Source organism: Diorhabda sublineata, chromosome 1 (genome assembly GCF_026230105.1).
Source record: "Diorhabda sublineata isolate icDioSubl1.1 chromosome 1, icDioSubl1.1, whole genome shotgun sequence".
Classification (NCBI taxonomy): domain Eukaryota; kingdom Metazoa; phylum Arthropoda; class Insecta; order Coleoptera; family Chrysomelidae; genus Diorhabda; species Diorhabda sublineata.
Window position 1 is genome coordinate 42,001,803 of NC_079474.1, and position 24,254 is coordinate 42,026,056.

The 24,254-nt window shown below is 31.7% G+C and overlaps 1 protein-coding gene across 3 annotated transcripts in view; it reads right to left on the reverse strand.

Moving 5' to 3' along the window:
- Nucleotides 1–11,840: 11,840 nt before the first annotated feature.
- The window catches only part of LOC130445193 (cationic amino acid transporter 2-like), a 50,942-nt gene continuing 38,528 nt past the window's right edge, over nucleotides 11,841–24,254 (reverse strand). For all 3 annotated transcript variants that reach the window (XM_056780739.1, XM_056780746.1, XM_056780752.1), the window contains exons 5-12: nucleotides 22,772–22,876; nucleotides 22,429–22,715; nucleotides 20,751–20,988; nucleotides 20,356–20,458; nucleotides 18,321–18,490; nucleotides 17,966–18,129; nucleotides 15,393–15,501; nucleotides 11,841–13,859 (exon numbers count right to left, since the gene is read on the reverse strand). In XM_056780739.1, coding sequence (XP_056636717.1) covers nucleotides 13,750–13,859; nucleotides 15,393–15,501; nucleotides 17,966–18,129; nucleotides 18,321–18,490; nucleotides 20,356–20,458; nucleotides 20,751–20,988; nucleotides 22,429–22,715; nucleotides 22,772–22,876 — 1,286 coding nt within the window. In that variant the 3' untranslated portion in view covers nucleotides 11,841–13,749. The remainder of the gene's footprint in view (nucleotides 13,860–15,392; nucleotides 15,502–17,965; nucleotides 18,130–18,320; nucleotides 18,491–20,355; nucleotides 20,459–20,750; nucleotides 20,989–22,428; nucleotides 22,716–22,771; nucleotides 22,877–24,254) is intronic.

Genomic DNA, 24,254 nt, shown 5'->3' on the forward strand with positions numbered 1-24,254 from the left:
GATCAGGTGACCACTCCATTGATTCACGTCTTTCAATCCACCTTTCTTCAGGTTGGTTATACAGAAACCTACGAACATTAGGACAATAATGTGGTGGTACACAATGAACCAAATACTGGGATTCAAGTTTTCTTTATTATTTGGATCCGGAAATGCCGCAATTAGGTCCGGAAGCACTGCCATATGAAGATTATTTAAATATTGCTCAGCTGCTGAATTCCCGCGAAAGAAATGAGGATCAATAAATCTTCCCAAACAGTAATGTTATCAATAATTATGTGTTGTGTTTATGCATAGTTTGGATCTATACAAAAGACGTAATTCTTTGTGTCCCTTGGCAGTGGACAAAAAACTTGACACCTCAAAAAATACTCTATAAATGTATGATTTTGATGATGAAGTAAAATTACTCGCTCAAACTTTCCCCAGGGCCCAGAGCGTGAGGTGCTTTCTACAAAGCATGCAGATGATACAGTAAGGATTGATACACGATCAGTAGTGGTTGTGAAGCCTCAAACCGTGGTCAACTATAACAAAGGCAAATCTTCTATACTTCTATCTGACCAAATGGCAAGTTACAACACTTTTCTCAGGGGGACGTTGATGTGGTATAGGAAAATTGCTATTGAGCTATTGCTATTTGGCACAGCAATGGTAAACACCCATATTTTTTATAAAAGAATAACAAAAAAGAATGTAGCAATTACTAATTCTCAAATCAGTGTAACAAAGAAGTTACTTATGAAAGAAACTATGAATGTTGCTGGTTAAGAGACGCCAAAACAAAAAAAACCATTACCTAGTGAAGAAAGAAGGCCTAAGTCAAAAGGTGAGAGGGCATAATGAAAAAAAAATATTGTAAAATCCAAAGTAGAAAGTGTGATTAATTATTGCTGTGTTTGCTTTGGAAAACCACATTGTAATCAGTGTTTTGTGGAAAACATAAATAATTCAGATTGTAATAACAATTTTTTATTGTTGTATTTATATTGTAATATGTTGTTTGTCATGTTTTTTATACCCTTAAAAACAATATTAACAAAAACAGGTACAGGTAATATGAAGCTAGCACAAGTTAAAAAATTTGAACAAATATTATTTGAATTATGTCGAAGAAAACACAAAAAGTATGAACTAAAATAAAATCAAATGAACCAAGTGTAGGGTAATGATCCAAGGATTCAGAACAGTCCAACCAAACTGAAAAATATATTTAAATATGGCTGTGAAGGAGCACTTTGGGTGGTGGAGAAAGTTCAGTTGCTGGCCTATGGACCGCACTAGAGCTCAAATTGTTAACCATATGATTGTAAGCCGGCCGTATTCACAACCTATTGAAGCTATGTTACATTTAAAACCTCATTTGGCAAACGCTAAAATAAATGATTTATTCTACAAAAAGTCGTAATTAGGTTGGTAAAATTAATTGAAAGTACCAATATAGATTGTCAAATATGCAAAATTTTTCGTATGAAAATAAGTTTATTCCCGTGATATTATTAAATATTTCAAAAAATTTTTGTTATATTATATATTGTCATCAAAAGTCAGAAAGTATGCGGAATTTCAAGTTCATCTCAACAGACAAAAACTTAATATAAGTGTGATAATAGGGAACCGCATAGACCACACCCTCATCAATAATTATAACATATGAAATTAAATTAATTGAAAATAGTTCTCTTACCACTTGTAGTATCGTCATCACAGTAGATAGCTGCCACCAAGGAAAAAATTAAGATAATTGCCAAAAATTTCATTTTGTATTTTTTCTGAAACTTTAGTTGCGTTAAACTTTTGTATTGATGACTACTGTTAATAAAAATCAATAGGTATATTTATTTAATATATATATATATATATATATATATATATATATATATGGCTCGGGGGGAGATTTCGTTAAGCCAATCAAATTTAGGATGGTTATCTTTCCACTTGAACTGAAAATGAGGAAATATATAGATAATATCTTTACGATACTTGTTGGATATTGCGAATAAAATAATTAGCAACCTTTTTATTTATCTTAATCACGTATATTAAACAGAATATATTGATAGCAAAACGGATTTGGAATTATACTTCTAATTTTATTAGAAAATTTTTGAAAAATACGTGGATCGAGGAAGCTGAAATTATATTTTCATTGAAACTAGGTACTATTAAGTAAGTCAAATTTACTATCGCCTTTGATCTATTTCTTCTGTCTGCCTTTTACAGATGAAACTTCAATATGTATTTTTTCATAAAATCAACAAACAGAGATATAAATTACAATTCTTGATTCTCAGACAGGGTAGGTAAGCACCCGATATGACGCTATGTGATTTACACCTTTAGTTGTTCATAAAAAACTTTTATATGTACCCCCCTACAAGGTAACCCTCAAATGAATGTACAGGGTCCTTCACGACGAGCTGAATCGATATGTAAGTATATGGGAAAGTACTGCGACTGGTGTTCTGAAAATTTGCTTGCATGGGTTTTCCGGAATGCTCCTTTCAGCAAGAATATTTTTATTAAATTTTTGGAATCTATGCGAAATTTCAATATAACTTTATATGAGGCATCGTATGCCTAAATTACACCATTTTTTAATTATTTCACATTTTCGAAAGTTTTCGACACATGCAGCCCTCCACTAAAAGTTTAAGTGAGTCAGGTCTAATATTTTTGGGATTTGGACAAATAACACTTACAGCTTTCAAAATCTGTGGAAACCTTGGCAAAAATTTATACAGAGTGTTCAGAAAATGGTGCTGAATTTCGCTATCTAAAAACTTCGAAAACTTAATTTTTTCAAATGGCAATCCCCATATTTCTCTTTACCATTGGATTGTACGCTTTAATTTAAGGGGACTTAGTTAGTAAATTCATATATTTGAAATTAACGGTTTTTGTAGAAACTTAAAAAAACTGAAATCTTTATGGTTTTTAATTGTTGGTTGTCAAACAATGAAAACAGCTTGACGTTAAAGCGTTGCAAAAGTATTCATCATGTCCCGTTTAGGATGATAACACTATCACATTCCCCGTATATTACCAGCAAATTGAAATAATCTTCATTAATGAATCCTAAACGGGACATGATGAACACTTTTGCAACGCTTAGACGTCAAGCTGTTTTCATTTTGTCCAAATCCCAAAAATATTAGACTTGACTTACTTAAACTTAGAAATATAATTTTTTTAGTGGAGAACTGCATGTCCAAAAATTTCGAAAATGTGAAATAGTTAAAAAATGGTGGACTTTAGGCATACTATGCATTCTATAAAGTTATATTGAAATTTCGAGTAGATTCCAAAAATTCAATAAAAACCATAACATTCCGCTTAAAATAACGAAGTTTGGATCCACTTTCGGTATAACCGGAAGTTCCAGAACACTGAAATTATTTTAGCTGAAACGAACATTTCGGAAAACCCATGCAAGCAAATTGTCAGAACACTAGTCGCAGTACTTTCCTATATAAATATCGATGCAGCTCGTCGTGAATGACCCTGTATAGATTTGTGAAATGAAGTTAACTTTTTCCGAAAAATAAAAGCAACGATATTACTGATTTTAATGTAATTTTATGTTTCTCCTGCAAAACTATTCACGCTTCAGTAGCGAAAATGCCACTAAACGGGTTGAATTTTTCATGTCTTAGTACTGGTGGTGTTATGGCCATCAATCAACCTAATGTACAGATGGTGAGAAAACTGCTTCTTAAGGGTATTCGGTGATTTACTGGGAGATCGAAGAACCTTAGCCTTTACGGACGAGCTTTGACCGACTGAGGTTTGTTTGCACGCCATTTAATCCCACTTTTCGTACGTTCCTACTTCCGTTTTGTGCACCTTTTGTTTTCTACTCTGTAGCTACAGAGTAGAACCCGTAGAATTTTTGAGTTTTCAAAAAAAATAATTGTGTTTAACAGTCGTTTCACTTTGTCCTGCAAATCCATATTTGGCAAACTTTGTATGTATGTATACAGAGTGAGTTTTATGTACGGAACGCCTCAATTATCTCGAAAACGGCTTGTACGATTTTTATAAATTTTTGTGTACAAGGATCTTGTGAGATAACCGGTATTGTGGTGGTATCTAACACTGTTGTCAGATCTCTCCTTTTTCCGGAAAAATAATTAAATTTGTTATTTCAAATGGATCACCCTATATATTTTGTGTTTTTGGATATCCTTAAGAAATAACTGATTATTTTTCATATAAGATTCTCTATACCTAAATGCCATAATTTCTCCACCAAAGTTACCAGAAATATTGTACATTTAGATGGCTACGATTGAATAAACTCGTTTAATTTGAATATTCCTTAGTAATTTATGTGCTAATACAAGTTTCGTACCAAGGTCTAGTGTTAATAAGTTAGTAAAAAGTTTATTTATCCAAATCATTGCGCAGAAAACCTACAACAACAGAAGACAAATCTTTAAATGTTTGTGTTATGTTAGAAGTAGATCCACATTTGTGAAGTAGAAAAATTACGAATTTTAGGCGATTACAGCATTACATTTAATTCTATACAACAATCCACGCGATTTTGAAAACTTTGCAATACATTTTGCAACATCCCTGACTGCTCAATTCTTTTTATCTCTGTGGTAATCTTTTAATTCCTGAATATTGGCAGGTTTTGTTTTATGTTTTTCAAGTGACCTCACAGGAAATAATCTAAAGGATTCATGTCGGGTGGTCGCGAGAGCCATTCGATAAAACCAAGCCTTCAAATCCATTTTCATAGAAACACATTATTTAGGTATTGCCTCATCACACATGCAGAGTGGGGTGGGGTCGTTTAGAAAATTGTTATTGTCTGGAAATTTCTAATAATGAAATTTTTTTAAATGTAATTAAAATAACTTACTTGGATTTCGAAATATTCAAGCCAATTCAGCTATAATACTATTTTCCAATAAATCTAAATGCTATGGACCATTTAAGTTACCCTCAATGAAAAAGGAACCAACTATTTTGTCGCCTATTATTCCAGCCCATACATTCAGTTTTTCGGGATAATTGGTGTGGGATTCACGCATCCAACGAGGATTGTTACGTGACCAGTATCTACAACTATGACGATTTACGTTTCCATTAATACAAAAAGTGGCATTATGGCAAAACATAACATTACTTAAACAATTTGAATAGTTTTGATTGTAACATTTTCCATCATTAGGTCAACAAACTCTTCACGTCTATTAAAATCGTCATCTGACAACCAACGTTGCTTTGTATAGATGGATAGATGCGCGTAGACAGGAAGATCTAACAAAGATGATAATTGAAACATATAGACGACAAGGAAGACATGATACTCATACGGATACCAGATTCGAAAACACACATTGAAACAATATTTGTTGTAATTGGCAAGAACATTTGATTTTATACATTTATAATTATAAAAAAAGAAAATGTTCGATTCATCCTGTTGGTATTCACAGTTTTGGAAATTTCTGGCTAAAAAATGTAGATTTTTTAAAGCTACTAATTGAGTATAGATCTGTCATTAAATATTTGTTTTCGAAGAGTACTATGTTTACGCAAATGAAAGAGAAATTAGATACTGCATACACAGACTCTGCACCATCATTTACGGCCGCGAAATTTTGTGTAGCTAAATGTAAACGTTAAAGTACGGTTTATCTATAACGATTAATTTGTTTAAACACAAGTGTAGAATGCTCACAATGAAATATTAGTATTAGAATACTAGTCGTTTACTGGCCATTAAATTGCTACGAAATGCGGGAAAAGATGTTATAGATTTGATTTGAATTGGCAAATGATTGTGCATTTTTCGCGTCGTACAGTATTGGGCCTTTAACTAACTCTGAACGTGGAGTAGGTAAATAAAGATCGTATTCAAATATAAATAAGTAAGCAAGAATCGATGTTTTGAATCATATATCCCACTGTTTAGTTTCAATAAATATCAGTTCTCTTATGTAGTTTGAAGATTCACTCAAATTGAGTCACACAACCACAGAAGAGAAGGGCATATTGGAGGTGTGACACAAAAACGGCATCATAAACTGTTATAGAGGTTGATAATTTTAGTTCCTTAGCCTAAACCTTAATTTTTAAGTTAAAGTGACGATATGTAACTGCAGTTTCAGAGAATTGTCTACAATAGGCACTTAGAATTTTAGAGCTTCAACGACGTCAATGGTGTTATTTGTTACAAAAGGCTACGACGTATTTATAATATGACAAAACTTCAGTCTTAGAAACGTTAAGACACGACAGAAGATTGGAATTGCACTATGATTTAGATTAATAGACCGTACATTTAGGAACAGCCATAAACTGCTAATATCAATGATATATTTTGCTATATTCTGACTGCATTATAATTATACATGGGTAACCTACTCGTGCATTGGGTGTCGCTGAACATTTCCCAGGCATTATTGATGCGGTTTAAGGAAAATGAGTCGAGTTTTTGCGTCGATTTATAAATGTAGATGAAACCTGGATCCACCACTACATTACTGTAATATAAAAGAGTATAGACAGTGGATTTGCAGAAGGACAACCTACCCAGAAAAAGGCTAAGACAGTTTTTTAGGAGAGTCATGGGATTATGTTCATCTACTTAGAAGGACTTTGTTATGTCGGAAACTTTTCAAGCCGTTTCCATAAGATAGTTTTAGATTAAAAATTCCATATTTAAAATAAATAAATTAACTTTCTTATACACGTCTCTAATTAGATTCGATCTACGAGCATAAGTTTGTAAAGCGCATTCACGAACCTTTGAGCTTTCGATACTATTTTACATTTGGTTAGACCAGGATGATTTATTTTATAAAACATCGTTATGAATTTTGTGAAATCAGATTAGTTCAAAATATCTACTAATTATACAATGAACTTAAATTAAATGTAAATTAGAACATTCTGTTTCATACAAATCGCGATGTTATTAGAAAGTTCAGCATTTTTTTTCAAATTAAGTATGCATTGTTATCAAAACGAAGAAATTATGCGAAATTTCTAATCAATAGGTTGATTAGAAGTTATCAAAAAATTCCAAGACAAATACACAAGTTAACATTAGATAAAGTGTGATAAAAATGATTTCTTTCTATTAAAAATATCACCTTTAAATTCCGTTATCATGAACAATTTGCGGCCACATATCTATGCTTTCATCTTCATTTGGAAAAAATAACTCATATTCATTTTAATTATTAGGTAAGTGGTTAAGTGTGACTCATTATTTTTATATCTTTAATTGAACTCTTAAATTTATTATATGCAATCATATGACGACTACTAAAGTAACTAGAAGGATCAATAGATTTTGATAAAAACCAATTTTAGAAAAATTATAGAGTAATAAATCATTTTTGTCGTTCATATATATACTTAGTAATAAGATAACTAACTTGAATTATCTCTTCTTATCTTTATCTCCTAACATAAAGCAAAATATTGGTCGCGATTGAAAAAGCAAATGCTTCCATTTCGCAATAATCTAGTAATCTAGTCACTAAGGCAATTATAACATACATTTCTATCTACACGTGAATACCAATATGTGGGTCTGAGCATTTAATTTCTTATTTATCGTCTAATCAGATTAAAGTTGAATTAAACTTTAACTAAAGTTGCTAGTTACGTAAGGCTAACTCAAAGGTTCCAATAAATTTCGATACAGTTGATTTGGAAAAATTATAGACAGATCAATTATTATAGACATTATATCTGCTCCTCGTTGGGCTCTAATCTATAACTTTACGACCTAGCTGGAAGTGGTATTTGATATAATTAAATACGAGGGCTGATATTTTTATTTTTTAATATAGTGACATTTTTCTCATTGATGTTACACCATTTCTAATATGTATGAAAAGAAAGATTTTTTAACAATTGCAAATCTTTGATTTTGTGATGGATCTATGACTCATTCGTTGTTAGTAATTTTGCCAGAAAATTTTCTAGTGTAATAAATGCAGCGTCGGATTAGGAAGTAGTGAGGCTAAAATCGATCCGGTGCTCATTTAAGGAAACCAAAATCACATCGAACTCTTTTAAATGTAATATAGTAGTTAATTATTAATTAAATATAAATTATAAGTAAAGTAAATTTAAATCTTATTTCTTAAACTATTCAAGACTTTATTTAATAAACTTCTTTCTCTAATTTTCAAATCTCATCAAAATTCATATTCTGTAACAACTCTTTTTGTGCAGGTCTTTTAATGACAATTATCGCTTATTTATTACCGCAATCGAAAGGCTATATAAGCATTCGGAAAAGTATTTAAAGTAAACTAATTTATTCGTTTCATTTGAGTTACCAACAAAATTTTTGTAAAAAATGCAAATTTTGCTATATATCCAATATTGCTTCTAAACTAGAAGATCAAATTAGTAACTTTGCGGCGCCTTTACGTGCTAGGGGTCTGTGGCTTCAGCCCCCGCTAGACCCGCCCTAAATCTGATGCTGAATAAATGGCTATTCTAAAAAAATCAATTCCTTTCTGAGTAGCAACTGCTGTCACCACTGTCAAAATGAAGAGTGGACTGTCGGCCCGATCGATCAAGGAATCGTTAGGGGTTGTTACACTCTCCTAGGTGCAGTATGTTTCATTTTGATCGTAATGTTTTTAAAATTCTATAAAAATGTATTTCACTGCAATACACTAATTTGTCAGAATGCCACACTCTATCCTAAGTCTAAGAAATTAAGGAACCGGTAAAAATAATTCATCAGCCTAACTTATCAATAGTAAATTTCGATTTGCATGAAATTTTTTTCTGTGCACTATCCACTCGCGTTTCGTCGGAAAAGACACTTTGCACTACTATTCGAGACCCTGAATTCCACCGAAATATCCTCTCAATTTCCTTAGGCTGCGGGGAGAAACAATTGAAAGTCATGAAAATGTTTTCCGTAGATCCCTAAGATGACTTCGCTTGGAACCGCGGAGCGATTCTATTCGAAGTCGCAAAATCCACTTTCCTGATATATCAAAAATCTGTCACTCAAAATATCTTCGTTTATATATTTTGACCCATAAAACTTTCATTAGTTTCGAAAAGCTTGAATCGACGCTTGACCCCACCAAGTTTGTTTTAGTATAGCTATAGTAATACTAAACTAACTTTTCGTTTGTGATAGCGATTATGGCTACTTCAGCTGCATGATTGTCGTACATTACATTGAAACAGATCATTGTGAAGATGCGTTGGGGTGATTTCATTCAAATCAAAATCTTCAATCACCATACGATCTATTTTGATATTAATATGCGAATATCTAGATCTCGAGTCCAACAGTAAGCACGCTTCAATAGATAAGAAGCTTGACAATTTCTAGTGTGAGTATATACATATATAATAGGATACAGCATAGACAAAATGGATCAGCTCTGGTATAGAGATATTGGAATGGGACGAATTGGTACCTACAGTTTTTTGACGAAAGTAATTTATAGGTCAACAAAATAAGAAAAAGTAGAAAACACATTATAAATAAATAAGAAAATTAAGAATTCTTAATATATAAACCACAATTTGTATTTCGGAAGCGAAAATAGCGAAGATCCATCTATAAAATGGTACGGTACAGGTTAATTTAACAATTCAAACCTTTACCAAGTTGGAATGTTTGGAACCGTTGATGATATTCGTACTGAGCAAGCAAGCACACTGTTTACCAATACTAACACTGTGTGACGCGCGTTTACCTTCAGTAGCTGAATATGATAACTTGGTAATTATCAAGTATAGTTTATTTCTTAATCTGACAGCACAGTGGCCTCATTAAATATACAAATAGAAAATTATCTCTTACAGAGTAATCCTAAGAATTTTACAAGTAAGTACTAAAATTCTAATGCAAAACAAGTAGGTGTCTGTATTGGTTATCTGTACAACCCTGTTTCAGCTCAAAATACAATATGGTAATAAAACTGAACAATGCCAGCTAAACGATAAACATTGCGGCAGTGGCGGAGATTACGACATTAGATATCATCTTCAAATGGTATATCTTTTACGATTAACCAGTTTCTAACATCAGCTTTTCTCCAAGAGGTAGATGGAAGATTTTCTGTTAATCGCGAATGATAGATAAGTGGCATTGTCCATGACGATTACAGCATTATTTGGAATTAATTCGACCATTTGTGTAAAATACTATTCAAAAACATCTGCAGTCATTTCTTCATCATAGTCTTTAGTTGATGTTGACTGAAACTCCAGTAAACCACCTTCAACAAACCCTTGATTGCATCCAATATGCGTTATTATTAGTCGGCGACCTTTACCGATACGAGTTTTCAGTCCAGTAGATAAACCTGTCCTTCATTGAGCCATGTCTCATCTAGATAATAGATTTGTCTTCCCTCCTCTCTGTATTTTCGGATATCTCGTAAATACTGGCGTCTCCAACATATTATTTCTTCGTTGTAGATTAGCACTGATTTGCGGCCAAGTAAAATTGAATTTGTGTAATATTTTCGCCCTATGTCAGCAAATTCTCGTCCTCCTTCTCCATTCTTAGAATAATGTCAAGGGTTGGGATCTCTTTTTTAAAATATAATTCATCTATTTTTCGCCTTATTCAATTTTGCATATGTTCATCAAGGTCAAGTGGTTTTCTTCCAGTTGTTTTTTTAGGTGGAGATATATTTCCATTTTTCCTCTCTCTTAGAAGCCTGTAAATAGTAGATTCACTAACTCCTGTCATATTGGAACATGTCGAAACTTTATTTCTAACAGTAGCAGCCGGCATTTGATGTACAACAGCATCATGCACATTTAACACTACAGTCTTCGTTTGTAAGCTAAGGGGGACGCTCTTACACTTTACTGGGGTAAAACATTTTTTACAACACAGTTAACACTTATGGAACGTAAGCGACTCTAGGCAAAACAAATCATACAAATTTGGGCGAGACCAAGTTTCACCGTATATACCTGCAAAATTTCTAAGTAGTCATTAGGACAATCCCTAGTATTGTTTCTTGAAAATGTTATTATCTACATTTGGAAAATCAGAAAGTGATTATCCGGAAAATGAATTGTTGCAAGTTAGTTACAAGATTATTTCAAAAATAATTTATAGTTTTAACTGCATGTACTCTACAAATGTATGAATAGTAAATAAATTCCTTAGATGAACGGTAACGCTTATGGTTTACTACCTGACTAGCATCTGTGACCTTTTCGCGTGCTGTCAGACAATAAGCAACAGATTATAATTACAATACTACCAACTTCATCTCTTCTCTCCAAGAATGTTCCAATTTGAACTACCCGATCTTTTGCAAGATAGAGAGAAAATTGTTCATTGGTTTTTTTGGTGTTTTGAGGAAATTTTCCATGTTGAGGAAGGGATTTATTGGGTTTGGCTATGGTATAGGAATTAGTCCTCTGATGTTGTAGTAGATGGTAATGTGATGTGTACTGAATAAAAAAAGCGAACTATTAAAACGAGGAGTTAAGGAAACAAACAAAGAAATATTCGATACAAAATATTTTCAAATATTGGCAATATTTTTTTGTTTTTTTAGTTTATTTACGTAAGTGAATAGCCAGATAGACGGTTATAGCTGCGGCTGCATTATTCCCTCTCTCATCTGTATGATCCTGCTTTATATACACATTTATCTTGTTCCAGGGCATTGTAGAGTCTTTCAAAGGGTCTAGTTGTATCCAATTTCTTTCAGAAACATTTCGAACGTTTAACAGTTACCCAATATGTTCAACTACTTCACTTCACTATGCTACTTCTTCTATTGTTTCTATTACATTTACTTATGTTGGAAGTTTTATTATTGGAAGGAATAAATAAAAATCAAAGAATAGATTCTATATAATTTTATTACAAGGTTTTGAATGTAATAAAAAAAAAACAATTCTTAAAAAGTTTTTATTTTTTTTTATTATAAAAATCGTGTTACTGGAAAAGACATTGTTCCATTAATGTTACTTGGTCTATTTTGTAACAAAAATTATTTAAATACCAAAATTTATGAAAATCTATGGAATACTAAAATGTTATAATAACAGTTATTATTTTGTGTACCTAAATTTCCTATTTATAGCTTACTAAAGATTATAATTGCTGATTTGAAATATCATAATAAAATTAAATCACAGATCTCCTAAAATTGTAATATAGAAATAGGTGCTATCACAAAATAATGTTCTAGTGACAAACTAACTAATTAAAATTTGTCATAGCCCAGTAAATGAAATTCAAATAACTTATTTGATATTTACGAATACAGCATTTGCTTAAATATATTTTTTATTGGAAAAAAGAACAAAATCATTTTTAAAATGATTTAATTATCTTTTCTGTTTTTCATAATCACCTACTCCTTACTCTTCATAGAGGTCACATATATACATAGCTATCGACATTTTTTTTTCAGCACTAACTGCTATTCAACTTTCAAGCTAATCCGGAAGGTTTTCAGTTAGCATGGTCAAATAACACAATCATCAACAGATCCACATAATTCAAGTTATTCTCTGTTTATAAAACACACATTTCTGGAGGTACCAAATCAAAAAGATCCGTTTAATAATAAAAACTGGTTTTTAAGAATGATTTATGTAATAGATGGTAATAATGATAAACTGGAAAAAATATATTGTGAACACATAGATACAGCAATGCAAAGAAGAGATGGTAATTTTTTTGAAAATGGAAAAAATTGAGTATAGATCTGTCATTAAATATTTGTTTTTGATATGTAATATCTTTACGCGAATGAAACAGGAACAGACACTGCATACGGAGACTGTGTACCTTCATGTAAAGCCGCAAAATTTTGTGCAGCTTAATCCAAGCGTTAAAGTACGGTTTATCTATAACGATTAATTTGTTTGAATGCTCACAATTAAATATTTGTGTTAGAATACTAGTCTTTACAGAGTAGAAAGCACTTTCCAGCATATATGCCCTTAAATTCTTACGAAATATGGAAAAAGATGTTATAGATTTGATTTGAATTGGCAAATGGTTGTGCATTTTTTCCTCATTGTACAGTATTGAGCCTTTAATTAACTCTAAATGTGGAGTAGGTAAATAAAGATCATGCTCCACGTTCGTAAGTAGGATTAGGCAAAAAAATCGATGTTTTTAATTATCTCAAGAAATCTAAAGAAAGCTAAAGTATAAAATTACCAAAAAGAAATATTTAAATTTAAAAAAATGTTCCGATTTATAAAAAGTGGGCCAATTTCCTTTCAACTTTTGTACATTTTCGTTGCTAATTCACCTAATTTTGTTTTGTATGGTAGTAAAACAACTCGCTAACCATTATCATCTTTCTCAATGCTGAATCGCGAAACTAGCTAAAGCGGGTTTGCCGTGGAACTAAATCAAGTACAGGGGTTAGTAAACCTAGATAGGCTGCTGGCAGGTATGAATATATTTTCGTCTTACGTATTTTGCAGTGAAATTTTAAAGTTTTTACGTCGTCTAATTCAAATACTATCCTCACTGCCTAAATATCTCTCAATATATATCATATAAATAATTGAACTTTCTATTTTCTATTGATAATTGTAGTGGATGAAGATAATTTGGATATTACTTTAGTACACAGGTTTTTATCATCCGGAAATCATCCCAAAAGATTTAAAGAGAATACAAAAGTAAATCTCCCCTCGTTTTCATTGTATTATTATAAACGTTAGATTTTCTATAGTTATAGTCAAATATTCTTTTAGTTTGACTTTGTACACCGCTTTAACCGTTTGTTTTCCTTAAAAGGTCGTTACTTCCTTTTCTTGTGCTCCTTTCCCTTCTCGTTTTTCTTTGATAAATCGACCTTCCTCACTATGTTGTATACCATAGGTAAAGTATATTACGAAACCTGAAAATGAAAGTTAATCATATTATCTTCTGCTCTGATGATAAATATCTATATTTACTACAGATTATAGAACTGATTTGCTTATTTTCGGATACTAAAAATTTCCAAGTGCGTTCTTAAGAGCAGTGAGACGTGGCGTGGGTAAAAAAAATTTAACGATCTTTGTTGAATTGAAGATACTTTAATTTATAGTTAATTTTACTCGAAAAATTCTATACAATCTTGCAGCCTATTCTAAGGAACAATCAATGGCGATAAAAAAACAATTTATCTTGATGTAGATATGTTATTTAAAATTGATAATTTTGATATATGAATTAATAGGTAACTTATCAATACTAACACCGCTTGTGATTAATTTTCGTGATGTTTGTCGACCTATTACATAAAAAAATTGATAGTTAAATAAAATGAATGGAGAAGAATCTTTAGTTTATAGAAAATTATTTGAATAATTACTAAAAAACGTTATCGGCAGTTTTATTACGAATTTTATTTTTATTGTGGCAATAAGGCAACATATTCATTCATAAAAGCTGCAGCGCTGAAGATTTCTCAAAAAAAAGAACAGATAAAATTATAATTACATGATTTCAACAATAATCGTTTAAACTAATATAACATTTTCTATTGTTTACAAACTATAGTACTCAGCGCGCTCTTTCGATGGTCTATGCTATATTTTCGGGGGTCAGAAACATTGTAGCATGATTTAAAGGCCGCTTGATATGGTGCAAGAAATTGCATGCAATTTGTTGCAAGATCAAATTATTGTTTAGATGAATATTGAAATTATCCAAGTCTTTTGCCTTGCATCATGGTTGCCACTAACAAAAATTCCATAAGTGAATTAAACAAATATTTAACCTAAAATTTGATTCAATATTTTGTGACTGGTTTAAAAATAATGATAACAAAACTAAGTAAGAAAGTAACGAAGTGATCAGTGGATCACTGTCAATAATTATATCTGCTGCTGCCTTGGAAGTGAAGCCTGATAGACGGGTTGGTTGTTAAGCCTAAAGTAACTAGATTTAGATAAAAATGGTACCAAACTAATGATGTTGTAGGTGCGAAATCTTGCATGAAACAATGAGCTGAGCTTCATCTGCGCATACTTTTTATTAAAGAATTTTGCAAGTTGTATTGCATCATGTCAAGCAGCATTAATGTTTGCTGCAGTCAGATTCTGAGTAAATAGCTTTTTATCTGTCTTATTCTTTGGGACAAATTGAATTGAATAACTATATGTTGTAATAGACTTTTGTACAGTATGGACGTCTGGTAAATACTTGAAATAGGATCGAGTTCATTTTCAAACTAGTCCAGATAAAAAATATTCGCTTATTTCAATATAGATGGGGTCTCATAAATAACAATGCAATTTACACAATACTTGGATCATATGTCAAAAGTCTGATCAGAAATCTGCAGTGTTGCCAACTTAATTTCGGATTACTCCTCCTAATTTATGAGCACGCTTTGAATGCTATGTTGTCTACCCCGCATAATTTAAATAAATTAAAAACTCACCGATCGCTAGCCACGCTAAAAATCGTATCCATGTGTTTAAATCAAGTTCGAACATCAAATATAAATTAAAGACTACGCTTAGACAAGGAACATATGGAACTAAAGGAACCTGCAAATGAAAACGTACTTTAGAAATACATCATATGATCAAATTTAGCCCCGGATAGTTCATTTAAACTGCGCAACATATTTTTATCTAAATTGGTACAACTTTGTGTGCCATATCTGGCGATTGTCTGGCGATATTGACTATGGAAAAAAGTTGAGCAAGGAATTTTCTTGAAATTTTATATTTTCATTGGAATTGCAGGTAATGTTTTGGGTAGTGTATTTTATCGCGAACGAAAGTATTAGATTCGACATCCGAGAGGTAGGAGAAGCTTTCAAAATCCGTTATGAATCAACTCATCATATTTTGTTAATGTTTCGGATATGAAGTATGTCAACAATAGATTCGTTCCAAAATACCTAAATCTTTCTAAAAAACAACGTCGCGTATAGGTTGTGAAGAGATAGTTAACAACGTAGTTACCGACACTAGAAACACCACTGGTGACGAGACGTGTGTTTATAAATATTACGTCGAAACCCGCGTGTCCTTCGACTCTTGTGAAGTTGTTCTACGTAAAGCAAATTTTGATTTTTTACCACGATAACGACATATCATAATCCTTCAAGATTGTAATAAATTTCTTGGACAAAATTCAAAAATACACGGGAAAGACATAAAAAGTAAATCACTTAATGTACTGAAGGTCATCTTAGCCAAAGTTTTCAACAAGTTTATGGAAATTGAAAATAGCGTTGCCAAACTTGTATTGAAATAGATAAAAATGTTGTATTTTCGGTCTGTCCTGGTCAAATTTAATCACATTATTTATTTATCTAAAAATATCGAGAAATAAAACCTTGTCGAGATTCAAACAAAGAGCCGGATGTCATTTACGTAATTATTCATAGTCCAGGCGATGTAGCCAAAACTTTAAGAAAAAAAATGTTCTGTGCGCGAGCGGCCATGAAAAATGAGGAAATTCACCGGAAAAAAATTGTATTTCGTCAATATCTTGAAAGGGATTAAAAATTTCAATAAAATGTATAGAAACATGTATTTAGACCGTGAAAATTCTCATAAAAAAGGTATCTACATGTTTTTTTGAAAAATAGTGCATTTTGGAGATACGTGGCGCATGCTCAGGTTAATTGAGCTGTAACTGTGTGGATTTGTGATTTTAGTAGACTGAAATCAGATTCTTATAATAATTGTTATAAAGTTGATTTGTCGGTTATACACAATTGATATTTGTTAGTTCGCTCCCCAATTCTGAAAACAGCTTCAACAGTATTTAAAAAAATTGCATAATCTTTTATTATTGAAATAAATTTCAAAGAATGAAATCGTATAGAACGGGTAGAAATTAGAATTCTCGTAATGAAATAAGTGGAAAAGAAAGAAAAAAATTTCTAATACAAACCAAAATGTCTGAAAATATGTTAATTCACTAATCTATTAAATTATGGTAAGTAATAACCCGAAATACATCATCTTTATTATTAATATCAAAATGAAACTATCCTGAGATTACCAAGAAAAGATTGAAGGCTACTGCCAGAAATAGCAGGTTCTGAAATACGGATTCTCACATTGATGAAGCTATAGTCAATAAGATAGACTTACTAACCTTATCAGAAAAATTTCCATGTGTTTTTGGAAAATTTCTGGAAAGTGTAAAGAAGATGAATGAGAACTTTCTTATCGCACGTTTTTAGACGCATATTCTGAACAAGCAAGGTATTGGGACTCGAATGACAAGTGGCCTTTTTCAGGAATCTGAACTTTGATATTTTTACGTCAATCGCAAAGATATCGATCAGAAAAAATGAACAAACTAACGAACAACGTGCTTAGAAAAATGTTATTGAATCTGACCCAAAACAAGGTTGGAATGAATACTATATTCTATTTGTTCAAATTTGACCTACTGAATATTGGAACTACTTATCGAAATTATCCATTAAAAAAATATCAAAAATTAGTAAAATTACATTGTTTATTTAGTAAAAAAATTATTTCATATTTGGATAATAAATAAAAACTTTCAACGTCACATTGCCAGCTGTATATATCAATTACTGAAGGATATTCCTTCAAAATCCTGTTTACTTTGGGACTTTTCACCCAAAAAAAACTGAGATTTAGTAGAGCGTCTCGGCAAGAAAGCATTTTTCGAGAAAATACGTAGAGATCTTTTTTGTGCAGGTTTTCATGTTCTACAAGTTTGTTCATATACAATGTATTGAAATTTCTCCTTCCACGTTATACACAAAAAACCAATTTTCTGAGGTTTTCCGCGAGTTTTTTCCAATTTTCATAACCGCTCGCGAGCAGAACAGCTTTATTGTTCTTGACACAAACTACTCGTGTACTAAAAATCATTTCTATTGGTTTTAGTGTCAGGTTAAAACACTTGGTTCTTATATTATCAATTAAAAAACAACATGATAATTTCTTTTTTGTACAGATACAATGTATCAGTAGAGTAAGAGAATGTAAAAAAATTAAGATATTTACTCACTTTAAATGATAGCTTTTCATCAGCTACAGGTTGTCTAATCATAATCACCATTAATACTGCCATCCCAATAATAGTAATAATAAAAGCCAGAATATAAAGAGGCTCTGTAAAAACAAGTTTTCTTCCATTTGCTACTGTAGCACAAAATAAAGCAGTAAATATGCCTAGAAAAAAAAAACAAAATACCATAATAAATATAAAAATAAAAATAATCATATAAAAATCAAAATGGTTCTTCTTTGTCTAGAGGAGTCCAAATAATAGAATTTATATAATCAAATAAATAACGGAAAATGGTGCCATAAATAATATGGAAGAGACTTCAGATTGCTGATGGATCTCTTCTGATACTTACTGAATAAAGCTATACTCCAATTTACTATAATTGATGATTCCTTTGTGGGATACTTTATGTTATGTAGATTAAACAGATTTTTCAAGTTCTTCATCATGTAATTTTCGATACTTTCAATTTTTTCATTCGTTTCCAAACCGGGATACTTGCTTTTCTCAATTGGTTGATACCTAAGATTCAATATTATAATGCCAAAAATTTATAGTCACTGTCCATAACGTGTTTATCACGTCAAATTTACAATTACAAATGATACATGAAACGATAGAGCAACACAGAAAATTTTGTTTCTTTGGCACCAGTGAGAATGCGCACACAATGTTTTCTCAGTATCAGTTAGTAGCATAGTTGATGAGTAGGGACTGGAAAGCTTTTTTTGTATTTTATCGTTTGCATAAACGGAATTTTTAGTTACTTTGCAGCGTGCCTTTTGTACCAAATTCTGTTGTGATCCTCCAGATAATATAAACATTGTTTGTAAAACAAAAAGTACGAAACGATCAAAAGTTAGTAAAGAGAACATTGAGTGGAAGGAAGAGTCTTTCACACGTATCGCAAAAACTTCGAATTAACATCTACTAAGAAGACTATCTGAGAAAGAGGCTCCTACAAGAACGTTCTTATCGCTTCCTTTTACTATAGGCACTAATCTCGCTAGCATAACGTTGTCCGATGACGATTAAGATTTTCTAGATCATATCATCTTCAGTTATGAATCGATCCGTAGTAGACACTCATATACTTAACAGGAACTGGTACTTCTTATTTTGATACTATCGCTCAGTTAAAAGATAATGAAATCCGCTACAGACTCTTCACGAGGTTACAAAGAAGATAGAAAGTGCGCCAATGAGGATATGCGCTCGTATCACTCAGCCTTACCTAGCGCGCATAATGAAACTAAAGTAGTCAATTGGATCAGGTACATTTTGTACTAACATAGTGGACAACTGTATAAATTGAGGGTGTGAGTGCTAGCACTACCGCCTCAACTAGCAAAGACATGTACCAAGACTCTTTAAGATGCACCTCGCGAGAGCCTGGAGCAAGCATGAGGCTATACACTTACATGAACTGCTACTCTCGCTAGGACAACCAGTGGGAATTTTTACTTCGCTTTCTTAAAAACGGTAATTGAATTTTTCAACAATTTAGATAGAATAGAAACATTACTTTCTGATTCTTTTTTTTAGGAATTATAATTGATCTTGATTCCATGAAACAATTAGAATTGCTGATTCTTCTCAAACAAGTAAAATTGTTTATAATTTGTGTCTAAGAGTCGTAAACTACTGACTATTTTAAAACATGCATAGTTGAGCAAGATCGTTTTGTCGTTAGTCCTTTTGGATTTTTTGCCACTTTATCGGCCAAAGAAGCAGTCCACGTAACTACACGGTTACCTAATGCAAGGTATCCACAGTCACTCGATCTGATGCCGTATTATTTCAATCTTTTGAGTTCACTACTAGCTGACCTTTCGAATCGTGGAATAGTATTCAAGCAGCAATTACTCGAGAGACATTAACCAACTTTGTAGATGGAAATCGCAGAGTATAAAACTATTTGAACTATTATTTGGTTTGATGTATCATGTATAAGTAATTAGGCTTTAAACCCATATTAATGAAACACACGGTATTATGAATTAATAGTTACGAATGAGCTTATGTGATAATATGAGTTTGCCAACTAATCAACGATAATTCACACTCAATTCTAGTTGGTAGTAGGTTATATCTACGTAATATTTTTAGTAAATTATTGCTATTTTTAGTTTATGTCATCAATCAATTATTTATTATTTGTTAAGTGAACAAATAATTCTTCTAGTCTAAAAAATAATGGCTCCATAAAAGACATTCACAAGAACAAAATTAAGTTGGAATTTCTGTAACCGTTGCTGATACTTATATGGAAGATTACCTTTGGTCTCTGAAGATGATAACTTGTTTATCGAAACGCGAGTTGGACAGTATAATTGTTAATGTTAGTATAGTGGTAGCTTGAACAATGTGCTCAACATAAAAATTACCTTAATAACAATACAGACACAGCTACTATGGTGTATGCCATAAGTGTTCCTATTGACATCATATCAATCAACTGATCTAGATCAAATAAAATTGCCATTATCCCTAAAAAACGTTTAAAGAATGATGAAGTAAGAGATTAATGAATTTATATATTCTATGAACGATAGAGAATGAAGTTATTTTAGACTGACTGAAAGGAGCTTATTGAGACAGATCATCATTACTTAGTCATCGAAAAAACCTACGTAGTTTATTGAGATAATAAATTTGTTCTTAAAACTAACAACAGGTTTTGTTACTTAGCGCCTTATCAGAATTGTTCCGGAAAATAGATTTAGTAGAAAATCCTTCAAGTTTCATATAAATAATAATGGGATTTAACAGAGAATCTTACCTGAAAAAAGTCCCGATAAAACCGTAGCAATAATTGGTGTTTGCGTTCGAGAATCTACTTTCGATAAAACTTTGTAGATAACACCATCGTTAGCCATTGCATATATAACTCTTGGTAAGGGAAACATTGCTCCTAACATACTAGTACATAAAGCAAAAATGGCACCAATCGTTACGATCCATTTAATTGAAGTCCATCCTATTTGATCGAACACATAAGGAAAAGGAGCTTCAGCATCCTGAAATGGATGAATATAATAATAATGTTGACACTGGCAGGTTTAGATCACTGTGATCACACTATTTATTGTCCCTGCACTGAAAGTTACGAGCATTTCATAAAATACCGAGGAGAGCCTTCACTATCGATATCTAGTACACAAACTATTTGCTTACATCTACTTACATCCAACAATTAAAATAAAATTCTTATAAATTATGTTTGGTAAAATACCGCTTAACACTTTTAAATCTTTAAATAGATTGCTTAGATGAAGGGGATGAAAAACTAGAAACACTTGTTAACCTTATTGTGGCTTCTTGGTATCGTCTAAAGCAAAAATAAAAAAGATATCGAAGATACTCTGTCCATCGAAAATAACTAGGTTTAGACATGGTAACTTCCTGAAAAAACCAGTTTATCAACGAATACATAACACAATGCCATTTTTTGTTCGGAGAAACCAATTTTCTCAACTGTATATAGAAAATTTTGAAAAAGCTGGTTGTGAAATAATTGATCCATTAAATCCATATTGTGTTCACTACATTTTTACAATAAACAGTAAATTATAGCATTTAATTTAATTTTTTGAGTTTTTTTCTTCAATTTCTTGTCATTAAATCAAAAAGCGCTGTAGCACCAAGAATTAGACATAACTAGTTTTGATGCTTAAAACTTAGTTGGTGATTCCAGTGAACAATCACAAGTTTAAGGTGGTTATGATATCATCTCGAAAATATTTTTCCCGATCTCTTTTGTTCACGTAAGTCCAAAATTTACGTCTTTGAGACTAATAGTTATCAAAATACAGAGCTTTTCACTTTTATTTGACTACCCTTACACATTTCAGTCCATTTCTAAAGTCCATATATACCAATGTGTATTCATATTTTAGGTGTAAACTCTTTAGTTGTGGGATTGTGGCAATCAAACATCAAAGTGTATTCTTTTTCCTAGTATTTGAATACTTATGTATTCAACATGGGGGAATTAATCAATAGAGAATTGTGGTGTTATCAAAGTTTGTATAAATTATTTAATTCTAGCGAATCAAAATACAATATTCAAAATTTGATATAAATAAACTAGTTGGCAAAAACTACATTCCAATTTAAGGTGTAATATACACTGCGACCTTAGAAATTTATTCTGACCCTACTTGTGTATTTATATAGACAGTAATTTGAATTGTCGTTCATTTCTTTTGAAATAAAGTTGTATAATTCCGTGTATACAGTACGTAGTCTTTAACTTCCGGATCTTCATCGATATTTCAATAATATACAGAAAATAAGTCCATTAAAATCTTTCTAATTTTTACGATGTTGCCAATCGTAACTACTTCAACTTGAACTAGACTGATCCTTTCACGGTACATCGAAAATTTAGCGGAGTTAATTAACTAGGATTGTCATTTCAAAACGGTGCGTTTGGGTGTTAATCATTGTAAGCTAACCTGTAGATAATACGGCCAAGTCATTGTTAAAACTGTGGAAATAGCAAAATACGCGCCAAATATAATTGATAATGATATCACAATTGCTAAAGGAATATCTCTTTGAGGATTCTTAGCTTCTTCTCCGGTTGTAGCGACGGCGTCAAAACCAACAAAACCATAAAAACATTTGGCTGCTCCGGCCATTATACCCGCAACTCCGAATGGTATAAAGCCTCCTGCCCCGGCAACTTCTTTATCTGCTGGTGATAGAGTATTCGTATCAATCTGCCAATTTTTTACATCAGCTTAAAGAAAAATTATATAAGTTATTTTCCAACAATTTTTTTGTGATGTCTCTTACCATTTATTGATCCTGCCACTATAGCTATACATATCGTAACCAAGTTTATTATCGTGAAAAAATTATTGAAACTTGAAGATTCCTTCACTCCGAAAGCAAGAAGACCTAAAACATACAAGCTGCTGAAAGATTCTGGTCAAATTATACCTTTTAATTCAAAATTTATTAAAATATTTAGAGAATAAATGTCATAAATTAGGAGAGTACTAAATAGTTAAGGCAGATTTGGAATATTATTCATAACATTTCTTTAATACTGTTACTTTGTTAGAAAAAACTTGTTTACTTTCATAGATATTATTCTTTTCTCAATGTATATGTTGAAGAAACATGTTTGATTATTTTTTTTTCTGACCATTGTTGAGAAGAAAATGAACATTTTCTCATGGATTACGGCTTCAAAAAGTCCCGAATGTAATAAACGACAAACTCTTTCCTCCCACACATGCGGTTCCAGTAAATCATCATAATATTAACATTTTCTCCTTTTGTAAATGATTAATAAGGATTACACCTTTGAAATGCTAAAATACTACAGCTGTTATTTAAAGGTTATAAAAACGGTTCTTGCTTTCTTGGAAATTTCTGATAGAGTTCATTGTTTCCGTTGTACTTTTGTTTCAGAGACAATGTAGTTGGTTTGAAGACTTGTTTCGACTTTTCATCCTCTCTACACCTATGCCTAGAAGATATTTTATGAAAGACTCACATTTTTCTGTTTCCAAAATGTCTATGGCGTAATGGGTACACCATTGTGACACATCCATAAAAAAATTCACTTGGATAACACTTTGAAATATCCGAAAATGCATTGAAATTTTTAACGCGGAAGATATTTCAGCAATAATAAAAAGAATGTACAGAGTATTCTTCAAGAAAAAAGAAACAAAAGGTACAAAAATTCTATGAATCTATGAATCAGTACCACTACAAATGTTGAAACAAAGTATTAAATAAACGTTTAATGCAACAACAATCTTGCTCAAAATGTGTTAATTTTCAAACTAACTTTTCCGTTTTTGAGGGTCAATGATTTTTCCAAAATCAAAAACCATTATGTTTTCATTTCGTGTTTCTGTTTGTCTCGTGTGTAGAGAGCAGAAAGGTAACTATTTTTTTTTTAAATTTTGAACGAAGTTATTAAGTATTCCAGAATCTTCTCTCCCAAAGTCTACGCCACTGGGTCCACTCTGCATTTTATAAATATATTTGGTTACATCCGGTAAGTACTACGAGGATAGTCCGAGAAATACCTGGCCCAATAAAGAAAAGACAATTCTGGAAAATATATATTTATTTTCCAACGTAATATTCTTTTAGCTTTATATGTATACTTTTTCCAGCGATGTTCAATGAGTCCCAACTCCCTTTATAATAGCCATGAACTGCCACCATCTCCTCTTCATTGTGGGAAAATCATTGACCACCGAGGCATTTGTTCAAGTCTGGGAAGAGAAAATCATCCGAGTGAGCTAAATCTGGC